This window comes from Ursus arctos, unplaced genomic scaffold (assembly GCF_023065955.2).
Source record: "Ursus arctos isolate Adak ecotype North America unplaced genomic scaffold, UrsArc2.0 scaffold_3, whole genome shotgun sequence".
NCBI lineage: Eukaryota > Metazoa > Chordata > Mammalia > Carnivora > Ursidae > Ursus > Ursus arctos.
In genome coordinates this window covers 80959163-80973281 of record NW_026622985.1, presented here as the reverse complement: position 1 = coordinate 80973281, position 14119 = coordinate 80959163, and the positions used below count along the sequence as shown (strand labels likewise).

The window sequence follows — 14119 nt, the reverse complement described above, 5'->3', positions numbered from 1 at the left end:
TAGTACTATAACACAGCTCTTTATGAACTGTATGTTGATATCATCCGTTTCTTTTATAATCCTATTCATTTTATTCTGTATTTAAAAACATTCTGAGAAAGGGTCAATAAATCTCGTCACACCACCAAAGTAGTTCATGGCACAAAAAGGTCAAGGGCCTCTGGTTTCATCGTGTCTGCCTGCAGTCTCAGCAGATTACCATTCAGATGTCGAGGTGATATCTACCTGTGGCCCTTCGAGGCTACACCTCACCTTCCACCCACCACCACGGCAATTACCTCCATTTGACAGACAGAGACTCTTTATGGTAAGCCGACCAGATCGATTCTGCTTGAACCTAGAACAGGTGAGGGAAACACATCTGAGTGCACATACACCGATCCAGCAGCTGAAGACAAACTCCCAAGAGGGAAAAGGGCTAGAAAGAACCCAGGAACAATTTACTTTTCCCAGCATCTTAAACCAGTGAGACCTGTGCATAGTACAGAACTCTATGACCTCGCTGACCTATAGAGCAGCTCCTGAGCAACGATATCTCCGTAATCGTGAGACAAAAGGTTGATCCGGCGGTTCTGGAGCCCCAGGTGCCGCAAAAGTGCCTCCACAATGCTGGCCTGCTCGAAGATGGAGTAGTGGTGTGGCCTCTGAGGAGAAGACAGCCCAGATATACAGGGAAGTCGTGAGTGCAGATCTGTCCGCCAGCCTGACCCTCTGTCCTCGTCCACCCCTACCCCACCCAACACTGGTCCCCTCTAGATGCTGCTTACTGGTTTGTCACTGAAGCCAAAGCCCAAGAAATCAAGGGCGATCACTCGATGAAACCTCAGGGTCAGACCTTCCCAAATCTAGAAGAAAGAAAGAGATGATCTGGCTTTTGTGATCCTGCGCCCTACGGCACAGGAATTTCATTCCTATCTTGGCTTAACAGACAGACTTCGATAAAGGGAAAATCTCATGCAACTACCACAGGCCACAGACGATCCTCTTGGTTGACTCCTATCTCCACGGAGGGAAACTCCAGCAGTTTTTAACTTGGCAATGATCCTTCCCAGATCACCAGAGTTTTAACTCTTCTTACAGTAAATGAGAAACAGGTCTACACTTAATCCTATTTTATTAGGCAATTCAAATACGTAAGAACTTTCCAGTGCTGACAACAAAATCCTTGATTCTGGATTTTTAAAGACACAGTAAGATCTAGAAATCTGATTTCATACCTTGTACCAATCATAGCTGGATGTCGGAAAGCCATGCAGAAGCACCACGATCTCGGGACTTCCAACCACACCCACAGAGTCTGGGAGGAAGGGCAGAGTCAGTTAGGCCAATGGCCTAGGAAAGTAACCTTGAATATTCACATCTAAGTAACCTGGTATAAAGGACGAGAAACCCTGCCTAAATTAATGAAATAAAAATAACAAATTCCTTTTTAAACAGGAAGCTTACTGCTTTATATAAAAACAGGCATCTGACTCTTTTCTTTTGTATATTAAAAACTTGTAAATAGCACACTCTATATGAAAATACTGGAAGGCAGTTTGCTTCATTTCACCTAGATTTTTTTAAAGTATTTCTCCATTTCTTCATTCTGTATTATCAATATGTAAATTGTTTTTCACAGTCAAAAGTACACTTGAACAGAAGTATACAGTCACAAGCTAAACACTGCAGATTCTTTGTACCTTATCATTAAGGGCCTCACAAAAATTTTCTAAAATATAGCAACTCTTCCTCAACCTGGAGGACACCATAGTTTATCCTGTTTGTCCAGCACTTTTTATTTCCCCTGGGGAAGAGCCAATCAAATATCGAAAACATAATGCTCAAACTATTAACAATTCTAACAAGTATAAAAAAGGATTAATCAATATGGCCACGAACATTTTTTTAATGCAGATACATCTTTTAAATTAGCCAAATTTTAAACAGTAAAATGCCTTGCTCAAAGTGTTAGATTAAAAGTAACACATTTATACATCCTGCCAGTGGCATGAGATCTGATAAGGTTTGCAAAAATAATTTCATTAGAAGCAATCTGAAAATACACTTACTCTTGAGAATCCATGCAAATAAAATCGTTCCATTTACAAGTAGTATAATTTGAAAATATATAGAAAAAAATAAACATATACATGAAGATCTCCCTTCAACATTAACTATTTAAAACACTGAAAAACTAGAAACTAAATGACCAGTATCAAGAAAAGTATATACTTACTTAGTTGAATAGCAAATGAGAGGAGGTCAGGAGCAATAATGAAAAACGGTTTATGACAAACATTTTTCGTTATTGCTCTTGACCCCCGCCCAAAAGGTATCTTTTCCAATCTCGTTTCAGTTTCTTTACCTATTAAACGGGGTTAATGGCACCCATCTCCAAGTACTGTTGTAAAGATATTTAATCTTAAGGATAATAACAAAGGTTGAAAACATAATTCAGTGACTAGCATATGATAATTGCTTGATAAGCAGCAGTCATAATAATTATCACTACCACATTAATCTGTACAGAGGTATAAGGCTTGAATCACATTTAGTTACACATATAACAAATAATCTTTATAGAAAACAATAAAATGAAATTAGGGATGGAGGGGAAACAGAACCAGTGGTAGGGCTATCTTCTGAACACTAGGGGCGCTCAAAAGAGGAAATTGGTATCTATCAATACAAATGAGGCAATGAAGAAAAATGATACTGAGAAGTCAGTTCTACAGAAATCGGAATCTCAATTCCATAGCCCCCACCCATCCTCCCCCAACAGTTTTCTTTGAGTTTCCCTGCTATGGAGTTATTGAGGGGAATTAACCCATTCCTTCAAGCACACTACACAGAAAAAGGGATTTTTCCCCCTCCCTCCCTAAGGGGAAACAGAGACCAATAGACACAAAATGAGGACCTCAGTGGGACCCATGGAACCTATTACACAGGCAGGGTCTCCAACAGTCCTTTCTTACCTTGGTAGAAGATGCGCAGTCCCTTGTAGGTGAAAAATTTGCCTGACGACTTCCACGAGTGAAGAGCAGGAGAAAGCTGGGGAGGGGGGATATGCAGATAGGCCGCCAGCAGGGGCACAGCCAATAGCCCCACCTGAACCCACCACTCCCTCATCCTGTAAGAGAATCAGAGACCTGGGGTAAGCAGTCCGATGATGCTGTATGTGCTTTGACAAGCCCCAAATTGGTAAGATGGGGTGGGAAATTTCTGTATCATGCAGTGACTACCTTGCCCTCCGTATGAACCATGGCAGAAAGTTTACCAAGAAGAATGTAAGCACACCTCTCCCTGCTATGCAATCGCCATATCTGTTCACCATTCTAATTTTAAGGAAAAAAAAATATTATTTTAATATGTAATCTTCCCCCCCTTCCCACTTTAATCCCTCGGCTCCCTCCCCCCCCACTATGCTTTTCCTAAAACCTGAAGAGGTTTTTATGTAAAGTAAAAGGAAGGTAAGTATTGTGCACCTTTTCATTAGCTTTTATCAAAGCTTCCCTAGAAAAAGATGATTTCCTTCATATTTATTCTAAAAGCTCTACCACCCACCCACCAGCCCCCACCAGTAAAATGTTAAATAGATAGAGACATATATGTGTGTCATTTTTTACTAATGTTTAAAAAAGCATCACATGTCCTTAAGCAGAGAGCTGTTCTTGATTTTTTAATATTTATCAACTCTCAGACCCCAGTGAAGCCCCACTGGGTACTACCCCCTGGATCTGTGCTGAGAAACTGCTCCAGGTAAACAGTCTGTGAAAGTAAGAAGCGAGGTACACTGTGTATTTCACCATAAGCAGCTTTGTCGTGACCCACAATATCTAATCTCTTGAGAGCTCAGGGCAGCAGATTATATTCCTGCTTTTCTTAGACTCTTGAGGTAGCTCCCACGCATTTAATTTCTTAGGATTGCTACCCCCACCCTGCACACCCCTCAAAAAAAATGGGGCATACCCAACATCTGAAAATTGCTTTTGTCTTTGGAAGGAAAGCACTGGTTTGCATACCCAACATTCTCATGCCCAGGACTTCAAAGGTCCAAGTCAGTCTATTCACAATGAGGAGTACTAATAAACAGGAATTAGAGACCATTCCCTCCGTTTCTAGTTTACGACTGCTAATAGTCACCAGGAAAAGAATTATCAGTAGAATGTAAGTTCTCTAAAATAACCAGAATGGAAATACCTTCTAAAACGAAAATAAGAGTTGTCAAGAAAATAGAGCTATAAATTAGGGAAATGAATTGTTAAAGCCCTGCTAGAGATGGCTGTGTGTATACACACCCTTCCACCATCTTGCCTGTAATCTGGCCACAATGCCCATCCATCACAAACTAATCCAGCTGACAAAATACTTTTTTTTTTTTTTAACTCTAAAACAAGTAAGGCTGTGGTCCCACAGTGCCCAAATAACCACATGCCTTAAAGACTCTGAGCAGCGCCTCTATTTTTTGGCATCACTAGGGCAGTCTTTTTTTTTCCCCCTTTCTCCAAAGTAGCTGTCCAGAAAACAGACCCAATGATTTGGCTGCATCTTTCAAGTTAATATTATAAATGATAACCCCAAAAATGCCCCCAAACATCATTATATCACCATTTTTACCCCACAACAGTAGCAGGCTACATCCCAGTATCTATCTACTTGAAAAATGACAAAAAGTATCAGGCTTGGATATCATTAGCTATCATCTGTCGCGTACTTCAGCTCCTGCATTTGCACGTTCACATTTCATCACTCTGCCCCCCCACACACACACACACCCCCGCCCCGCTTCTCATCTCATTCATTCAGGGGTTCCAGCGGACAAATATCTGCAATGACTCAGCAGAGAGCCAGGGAGGGGCTACTAGAGGAGCCAGCAGAAGGCTCCCTGCAAGGGAGGGGATGGGGGGGATGGGGGGGGCGGAGGAAGGTAGAGGGGGGTGGGGTGGAGGGGAGTTGAGGGAGGGAGACAGGGGGAGGAGCCACGGGGCCAACGACTGTGCATTTTCTACTCCTGGACACCCCCACCCTCTATACCTTCCTTCTCTTTCACTCCAAGAAAGAAAAGAGGCAACCTTTCAAGAAGCCGTTTTCTGGTTTAATTACTCGGTAAAAATGCCCCTAACGACATTTTAGGATTTTTAGTACGGAAGCAATCTGGCAGTCAGTAGCCAAAAGGAATTAATCATTTTTTGCCCAAAATCTCCATTACTTGATGAGCCACAAGTCAAGAGTATAAATTCAGCAAACCCAAGTAACAAACCTTCTGGAAATTAATCAACCCTTCCGAGCCTTGATTTCTTCATCTTGTAAAGAGGAAAAAATACATTTAATACCACCAAACCTGCCACCTTCCAGCATCGCGGCCAGGCTGGGAACTACTTTGTAAACCAGTGCAAACAATTCATGTGTAAGATTATGACAGTTTGATCACATCATCATTCTCACTTAGCTTCTCATTACAGAAATCTGAAAAATACTTACGCCTCGGTGATATGGAACTGCAAGTTCTAGTCACACCTATGCAGTAACTCACACGACAGCAATACCAGGGTCTTCAAATCCTAAACCGCACCACAGCGATACCGGGGTCTAGAAATCCTAAATTGCGCCACAGCAATACCAGGGTCTCGAAATTCTAAATCATGCCAAGATGATGCGGGGGTCTAGAAATTCAAAATCACGCCAGGGAAATGCCGGGGTCTAAAAATCCTAAATCACGCCAAGGCGTCACCGGGATCTAGAAATTCTAAATCATGCCTGAACGATGCCGGGTCTAAATATCCTAAATCGCACCTGAGCGATAACAAGGTCTAGAAATCCTAAATCGCGCCAGGGCAATGCCGAGGTCTAAAAATCCCAAATTGTGCCAGGGCGAAGACGGGGTCTAAAAATCCTTAATTGCACTAGGGCAACGCCGCGGTCTAGAAACCGTAAGTCGCTCCAGGGCGAAGCCGCGGTCTAGAAATCCTAAGTCGCGCCAGGGTGACACCAGGGTCTAAAAATCCTAAATTGCGCCACGGCGACGTTGGGGTCTAAAAATCCTAAATCGCATCAGAGCGATACCACGGTACAGAATTACCAAATCTGGGAGATATCCAGCTCAATATTCTACTGCGTGCAGGAGTGACATCCCCTCCCAAGTAGGCAGATAGGGCTCAGAGAGCAGGCAGGTGCGTCACCACCCCCCACCCCGGGTGGGGGTTTTCCCTCCATTGCGGGAGTCCCGGTCCGGCAGCCCTGGCACGGACACGCAGAGTCCCCACCAGCTAACCTGCACCCTCTCCAGGACGGCGGCTTTGAGCCAGCCACACCCCCTCGCGCCTGCCGCGTGCACCCACCTGCGGAGGCGATCTCGGCGTACCATGGCCGCGTCTTATCCCATGCCGCCCGGCACACCGGTTTGGAGCACTGCGCACCGCAGCGCCCGCAGCAGGGCAGGCCGGCTGGCAGCCGGGCACAGCCTGAAGCCTGCGAGGGTGGCGCTGGCCGCGGCAAGCAGCGAACAGCCACCGGGGCGTGCGCTGCGGCAATGCGCGAGGTGCGGCTGCCGCAGAGGAAGCGCCGAGATGTCCTGGTTGCCGCGGCAGTGCCGAGCGAGTGGGCACCGACTTTTAGAGCCCACCCGTGCCCCGCCCCTGGCCCGCCCACCGGCACCGCAGTGCCCCTCCCGCCACAGCCACCGCCCCTCCCCGCGGCCCCTCCCCGCAGCCCTGCCGCCGCAGCAGGGATGGAGCATCCTTCTCACAGCAGCTCCTCTAGGGGGCACCTTTAGGGTTGTCGACCCCCGCCAGCACCCCGCTGCTCCCTCACAGCCCCCCCCCCCCCCAGCTCCAGGTTCTGCAGCAGAAATCCTCCTCTGCTGAGTTAACGCTGCAGGAAAAGACCACAGATCCCGAAATCCCAACATACACCCCCAACTGTAGACCACCACCCACAGTCCCCCCAACCCCAGAGGTGGCCACGCGACCTCAGGTGCAGTGGGGCTCAGGGCAGCCAACTGTGGTACCTCCTCTCGGTCTGCACCACGCCCGAGGCATGGGTTCTGAACTACGCTACTACCAGTCCAAAGCAGCGGTAGTGCCCAACACCTTCTAGGTCCCTAACTATGGGTAACCAGCAAGTACACAGCCAAATAGGTAGGGAATGATAACCTCTGCTGGGACTATTACCAATCTCATCGGCTGATTCGGGCGACAGTGGCTAGGCAGCAAGAAGGGCAAAACTTGGGGGGGAAAGTCTGGGTTCTCTCTCTCAACCACGGCCATGGCCACGGCTCCAGGCACGTTTCCTTTGCAGCAGCACTACGTGGCCCGCATGCCAGAGGCCCGCCGCAGCCCTCTCGAGGCACCAGCTCCCAGCAAAGGGCCCGTACCGCGCCAGAAAGAATGATCTTCACAATTATGAGACTTAAACTCCCCCTTTTTTAGATGTATGATTGAATCACAATGCAAGGGCCCCAGCGGTACAGGAAAGAGGGAAGGAATTTTCTTCTTCATCTATAATCCTTTAAAAGGCATACATTATGCCTTTGAAAAGAAAAGTGTAGAGAATCACAGTGTCTACGTTCATTTTCTGGCCATAAACTTAAACTCTGACGAACGCGCGCGCGGGATGCGAGTGAGCCAGGCAGCCCAAGCAGTGCCGGCTCCCTCCAGCGGGGGCGCTGCAGGCCTCTCCTTCCACTCACGCCCGCCAGCCCGGGCCATTCCGCAGCCCAGAGCGCAGACAAGCACAAATCGCAAAAGGCTAGTCCAGCCGAGCCCACCCAAGGCCGCCCAGCACCTAACATTGCACTGGGAGGTAAGGGCCACCAACCAGACATAGGAGAAACCACCACTTGTGAGCTGTCATCAAAACGTGTGGCGCAATCCAGGGTACACTTCTGGTGTCCGATGAACAGGGTCATGAAACGAACGCTTTTTTTAAGCACCTACAATGAGCTGAGAGCCGGGGATACAAAGATGAATGAGAAATGGCCCCTGCCCCAGAACAAGATGCTGACCATCCGGTGGGGAAGACGGACAAGAACTGACGCTGCTTAAATTTTCCCTTTAATTTCCTGGCAACATTCTGTGACAGGTTGGCCCCCTCCCCCTGACATGTAAGGCCCTCAAAGGCCGAGCCCAAGTATTATTCACCTTTTGTATCCCCAGAGTCCGCCACAGTGCCAGCCACAAAGCAGACCCCTAATAAATACTGCATGAATAAGTACAAGAATTTGAGGGCGCACAGGGGAGGAAGTAATTAAGGGGAGGGGGGAGGGTTGTCTTGAATGATGAATAGACGTTTACCGGAGAGACAAAGAGCATTCCAACCAGAGGGGACGGCATTTGCAAAGCACCGGAGGCACAGGACTGCACAACCTTTGGGGAAACTGCAAGTCCTCTGGGTCGGGAGCCAACAGGCAAAAAATTAGGCTACAGATGAGTATTTCATCCTAAGGAGTTTGGAATTTGTCCTAAAGAAAATGAGAAGCCACAGATGGATGCAAACCCTTTATGGACTTAATTGGTTACTTACCAAAATATAAGTTACTCCCTTTAACAGTAGAGGATTACCTATTAAGGACTGAATTAATTACTTAGCAAAATTTAAATCAGTCCTCTCAATGGAGTAAAGGTCTTCCCATTTTAATTAAGACAACAATAACAACCTTTGCATTATTTTCTTTTCGTATTTGTTGTCAATGGAACCAATGAGTCCTATGGATTCCACACTTTCATTCTCACCACACCAGGAGCACCAGCACCCAAGATGAAGGCACTTTTGTATTTAATGGACTGAGCACTCACAAAGGATCTTACTCTGAAAGCCACAGAACAAGTGGGCAGATAGGAGAAACTGCTGGGGGGAGGGGTGGAGAGGGGACCAAGGAAGCTCATGGAGACAACGGGAATTTTAAGTCCGGTGCTCGAGAGAACAGAGTGGCTAGGAAAAACTTCCTTGGAGAAGGAGTCATCGAGGGTTGAGGACTTCAAACCCGGAACTTGCGTAGGCGAAGAAAACATTCCCGTTCGGAAGACCCTCCCGTGCAGAGGCAAAGGAGTCTGAACAATGCAGAGGATACTATGAGAGGTCGGCTTCGCTAAAGCCGGGAATTTGCTCTCCAAAGTCGAGGGAGAAAATGCTAGCAATAATGCCCCAGGCGCCAAAGGGTTAATGAATTTCCTAAATGTGCCTGCCTTATTTCCAGAAAGAAGCTTCCTCCACCAGGGAGAATCTAGCCCAAGGTATAAAATAGCCCAAGCGCCTGAGAAAACATGTAACCATACATAAATCCAAAGTCTGCCTCCGGCTCGCTCTCAGTACACTCTTTCAGTTCTTGGATACAGACACCACACTCCACCGACATCCCATGCAGTGCATTCCCTCAACCAGCGGCTTATCAGACACTCCTGTCACATTCCAATTCTAAGATGGTCCCACATAACAAGACCTTGGATTTGTGCAAAAATTAGTGTCGAAAGCTCAGCGTTCATTGTACAACAGCGGTATGAGATCAGCGGGGCTGGTACCATACGTTCAATAATCATATTTTTCTAACCCCGGTCTGAGACTCGTCGTATGACAAGCACAAGGATATTTAGAAGACAATGAGACAGAACTGGAACTGCCACTTCGAAGAGTCATCTATAATTATCGATTCCAATAAATGGAAGAAGTTCGACATGGGAGAAATTTGGTTGAACAGCTGCACGTGTTAGACACTTAAGGCTTTAGGTGACAGTGAGTCAACGTGATATGGCTCCAAAAATGCCATTGTAGACTGCAGAACGTCATTAGAGAAGCACCGGGAATAAATTAATCCTCCTCTATTTTGCTAGTCAGACTTCACAGAAAGTATTTTATTCTGCTTTACAAAGCAATTTAAGAGACACATAAACAGGAATTTGTTCAGATCACCTAAAATGCATTGCAAATTATGTCACTGAAGGTATAACTGCTCTCATATTTTAAGCGCGGATCTTCACCAATTTATCCCTAATCCTTACAATAACTCAGCGAGAGGATTATCTTCATCCACATTTTGCAGAGGAAGATACAGCAGCTCAGAGCACTGAGTGTTAGTATGTAAAGGACTGGGAACTGAACACAGATGTGTCTGGCTCCAAAGCGTTCTTTCCACTACCCCACACTGCCTCCCTGTTTAAAATAACCGGGCATGTTTAGTTGGAAGAAAAGAAGCCTTGTGGAGTAAGTGGAAGAAGGAAATGTGTTAGCAGTCCTCAAATATTTGTGGAAGCAGCATTAGACATTTTATTCTGTATGGCTCCAATGAGTGCAAATTGTAGAGAAACAGATGTCGATTCAACATAAAGAATTTTCCAACAGTCAGGTCTGTCTGGAGAGACTGAGTGGCTCAGCCATTTTGGGACGTGACAAGTTCCCCGTCACTAGGGGCTGGGTAACCCTGTGGCAGGTATTCAAGCTCTGGAAGAACGCAGGAATGACCTTAAAGGTTTTTTTCCCATCTGACAGAAACTAAGGATCAGAGAGGAATTGGAACTTGGCCAGCGTGACCCCTCTACTGAAGGGTCAGATCCAGAACTAGGTCTTTCCCTGGGTGTTCCTCAGCGCACAACTCTTCGTACAACATGATGTTTCATGCCAAGGGCAACACAAATTGAAATCATCAATACAATCACATAAACCTCCCTGTCAGCCAAATGTAATCAACATATCCCCAAAGTGACTGGTGTTTTCCTCTTCAGGCTCATTTTTGGGTAAAAGTCTTTGGCTGCAAAGAGCTCAAAAGATGTGTGGTAGAGCAGCAAAAGCTGAATAATCTGTTAACCAGATAAAATGAACCTAAGTGACAGAGAGCTGTTCCTATAGACTACAGTGTCACTGGACCCCCCTAAAGTATCTTGACACACCCTCTGCGTTACTGGGCACATCCCATAACCCCACACCTGGCCCTATCCCACTGGTCCATACCTAGAGTACATCTTACACACTCACACAGATAAGATAAATAGGTTGAAGGATTCGAAATAAAATTGTCTCTTGCATTTTTATAGCTCTTTGCCTTTCACATATATTACCTCATCTGACGCTCACCACAGTCCTCTAAGGAAAACAGCTACTTTCTTTCAGACAGACAAGCAATTTCCTAGCTGCCTGGGGAAGAGAAGACTACGGTACACAACTCACTTTTTTTTTTTTTTTTAACTCCTTTCCACAGATTATTCCCCCAGCCTGGATGAGTCAACCCCGAAGCAGGTGTTTCGCTTTTCCTCGATTGCTATCATCACCTCACACCTTCTTCAGCTGTCCTCCCCCACGGTGCCCTCCAGTGCCCCCACCCACGCTACTCCTGCGGCGCTGCCTCCCGAGTCCCGTTACTACCACACTTGCCTGACCCCGCCCCGCGAGTGGCTCCAACTCCCAGGGCAAACTACCCTCCCTGCGCCGTGTGGCCGCGTCCCCGCACCCCACACTCGCCCAGGCCCCTGTGGCTGCCACATTCCCGACCACGACCACTACGGCTGTCCCGGAGTGGGAGGCGCAGCCTCCCAGGAACTCGAGTCCCGGTTCCCTGGAGGGGCGGTGGGGCGGTCAAGCCGACTGACGTTGCAAGGGGAGTCACGCCGAGGGCGAGGGTTAGGGGACTTTTGTGTTCTCGGCCGACCCCGAGGTTCTGGGAGATGACGACCGAGGACCTCGCCCACGTGGCCGTGTGGCGCGCACACCTCGTGCAGCCACCCACGAACCCCAGCGTGGTCCTGCACGCCCCAGCATAACCTCACGCCCTCCTGGGCCATTGTCACTCAAAGCCTGGTCCCCAGGGTGGGCGTGTGCTCCACGCACACTATCCACATACCCAAGTGTAGCCATACCCACTCTTCGGGTGGCCTGGGAGGGTGAGGGTGGAGGGTCACTTCTCCCCCGCCCGTCTCTTACCTGATTCAGGTAAGACCTGGGCTACAAGACTCCATGTTTGGGGGAAACGGTTGCGCATGCGCTTCCTGCGGCCAGAGGTTCTGGGCCTTACCCCCAGTCCCCAGGGAAGACCCGACCAAGCCACCGAATACCCGGCTCTGGGCTAGAGCGTCGCCACCTCCGTGCACCCGCCCGTCGCCCCCAACCCAACCTGTGCAGCGGCCTTCTCCCTGCCGGGCGTCAGCGCCACCTATTGCAAAGGGTATGAAATGGCAGGCTGTGCCTTTGAGAAGAATCTAATGGATTGGATAAATGAGAATAAAATTTTATAGGGCCTCATCTTTTATGTGATAAACTGAAGGCCAAAGGACTGATATTTGGGTAGTTATTAACTGTGTAGAGATCTTTGGTGAGCCTTCTATATCTCACCCATTCATAGAACCTAACCACTCTTAACTCCCTAAAGGCTCCCCAGTCTACATCTCCAGCCCTGTCCTCTACCCCAAACTCTAGATGCATATTTTCGCCTGCCTTGTGCTCATCTTCACATGGATGCGCACACACATCTAATACTCAACAAGGGCTAAGTTAAATTCAATAGCCTTTCTCCATGTCCTCCTTCCCACACTACGAACGTACTCCCGAGAACCTGTGTTTCCTTCTATATTCTCTATCTTGGTTAATGACACTACCATCTACTCCAGTCTCCCACACACAATCACCAATACCTGTGACATAATGGAATGAGGCTAAAGAGCCTGGCAGCTTTGGGTATAGATGCCAGCAAATTCCTTCCTTCCCCCTCCTTTTCATTTTACCTACCAAGTGTCTCTTGAATTCGTCTGGCTCTCCTCTGTTCCCACTACTGTTTGTCCTTATTCAGGTCTCAGTATCGCTCACCTGGACTACTGCCTTCTAATTGGTTTCCAGGTCTCCACCGTCACATCTTTCTAATTCATCATTCACACACCTGCCAGTGATTTTTCTTAAAACTCTTTCTTGCCTCCCTATTGCCAAGGCTAAATTCAAACTCTTTAGTTTGACATGCAAAACACCGGCCCTTCCTCTAGAATCTTCTCTCTTACCATTTCCACCTGTCCCACCCAAGACTTCATAATCTAACCAAACATTACTAATTGTACTTCCTCCCAAACAGTGTGGGTTTCCTTTCTCTACGTTCTCCATGCACACATGTTCTTTCCCCCTACCAAATATATTCTTCCCCACTTCGCTACCTAAAAAAGTCATTCCTCAAAACTCAACTTAGTCGTCACATCCACTTGCAAGCCTTTCCTGAAAACATCCCACAGAACAATCACTCTCTCCTTTGTGATATCTGTGTCCCTTGCACACACTTCAACAGTTGCTCTTATCACACTGTATTGTGATGATACTAGCATATCTGTCTTGTCTCTCCTACCACATCACTGAGCTCCTTGAGGACAGGGACAGCACCTTGTTCATTTCTGACTCCCTTGTGCCAACCTAGCACTTTATAATAATAAGAATGAATAAAACACACCATGTGCCAGACTGTGCTAAACTCCTTATATATGTCATATTATTTAATTCTAACATATAAAAAGAATTATTATCGTCCTCATTTTACCAATGAGAAAACTGAGGCTTCAAAAGATGAAGGAGCTTACCCAAGGTTGCTGAGCTGGTAATTTGTGGAGCCGGGATTTGAACCCAGCTACTCATCCAAAAGTTTGTGGAACTGGGTGCCTGGGTGGCTCATTCAGTTAAGCATCCAACTTGTGATCTCAGCTCAGGTCTTGATCTCAGGGTTGTGAGTTCAAGCCCTAGGAGTTCAAGCCCCTACTTTTTAAAAATTATTAATGCTTACTGAGTTAATTTATTTTTTAAAGGGAAAACACACAACTATTCTACACTAGTGGATGGAAACAGATTGTTCTAATTTAAACTAATGGTATAGAAGGCCAAATAAATACCCTTGATGTCAGGTGAAATAAAACAATCCTGCTGTTATTCTGTATAATCTGTTCTATTATATGTATGCTATGAATATTTTTGTATTGTAAACCAATAAAAAGTACATTTTTTCAAAACCCTTTCTGGATAAGTGGGGGAGGAGAGATCTAAATTAAAAGAGTCACCATCAGAATGCTCAAGAAATTGCTGGAGGGGCGCCTGGATGGCTCAGTCTGTTAAGCGTCCAACTCTTGATTTCAGCTCAGGTCATGATCTCAGGGTTGTAAGATCAAGCCCCCCATCAGGCTCCACCCTGGGG

General features: G+C 46.8%; 1 protein-coding gene across 4 annotated transcripts in view; it reads right to left on the bottom strand.

Annotated features, from left to right (window-relative positions):
* The window catches only part of MEST (mesoderm specific transcript), a 63030-nt gene extending 51050 nt beyond the window's left edge, over positions 1-11980 (bottom strand). For 2 of the 4 annotated variants that reach the window (XM_026511192.4, XM_026511215.4), the window contains exons 1-6: positions 6321-6570; positions 2958-3112; positions 1218-1297; positions 768-845; positions 508-644; positions 279-337 (exon numbers count right to left, since the gene is read on the bottom strand). In XM_026511192.4, the coding sequence (XP_026366977.1) occupies positions 279-337; positions 508-644; positions 768-845; positions 1218-1297; positions 2958-3112; positions 6321-6346 (535 nt within the window). In that variant the 5' untranslated portion in view covers positions 6347-6570. Of the gene's footprint in view, positions 1-278; positions 338-507; positions 645-767; positions 846-1217; positions 1298-2957; positions 3113-6320; positions 6614-11886 lie in introns of those variants that run through there. The other 2 variants (XM_026511199.4, XM_026511207.4) reach the window with 2 other exon arrangements.
* Positions 11981-14119: the final 2139 nt, after the last annotated feature.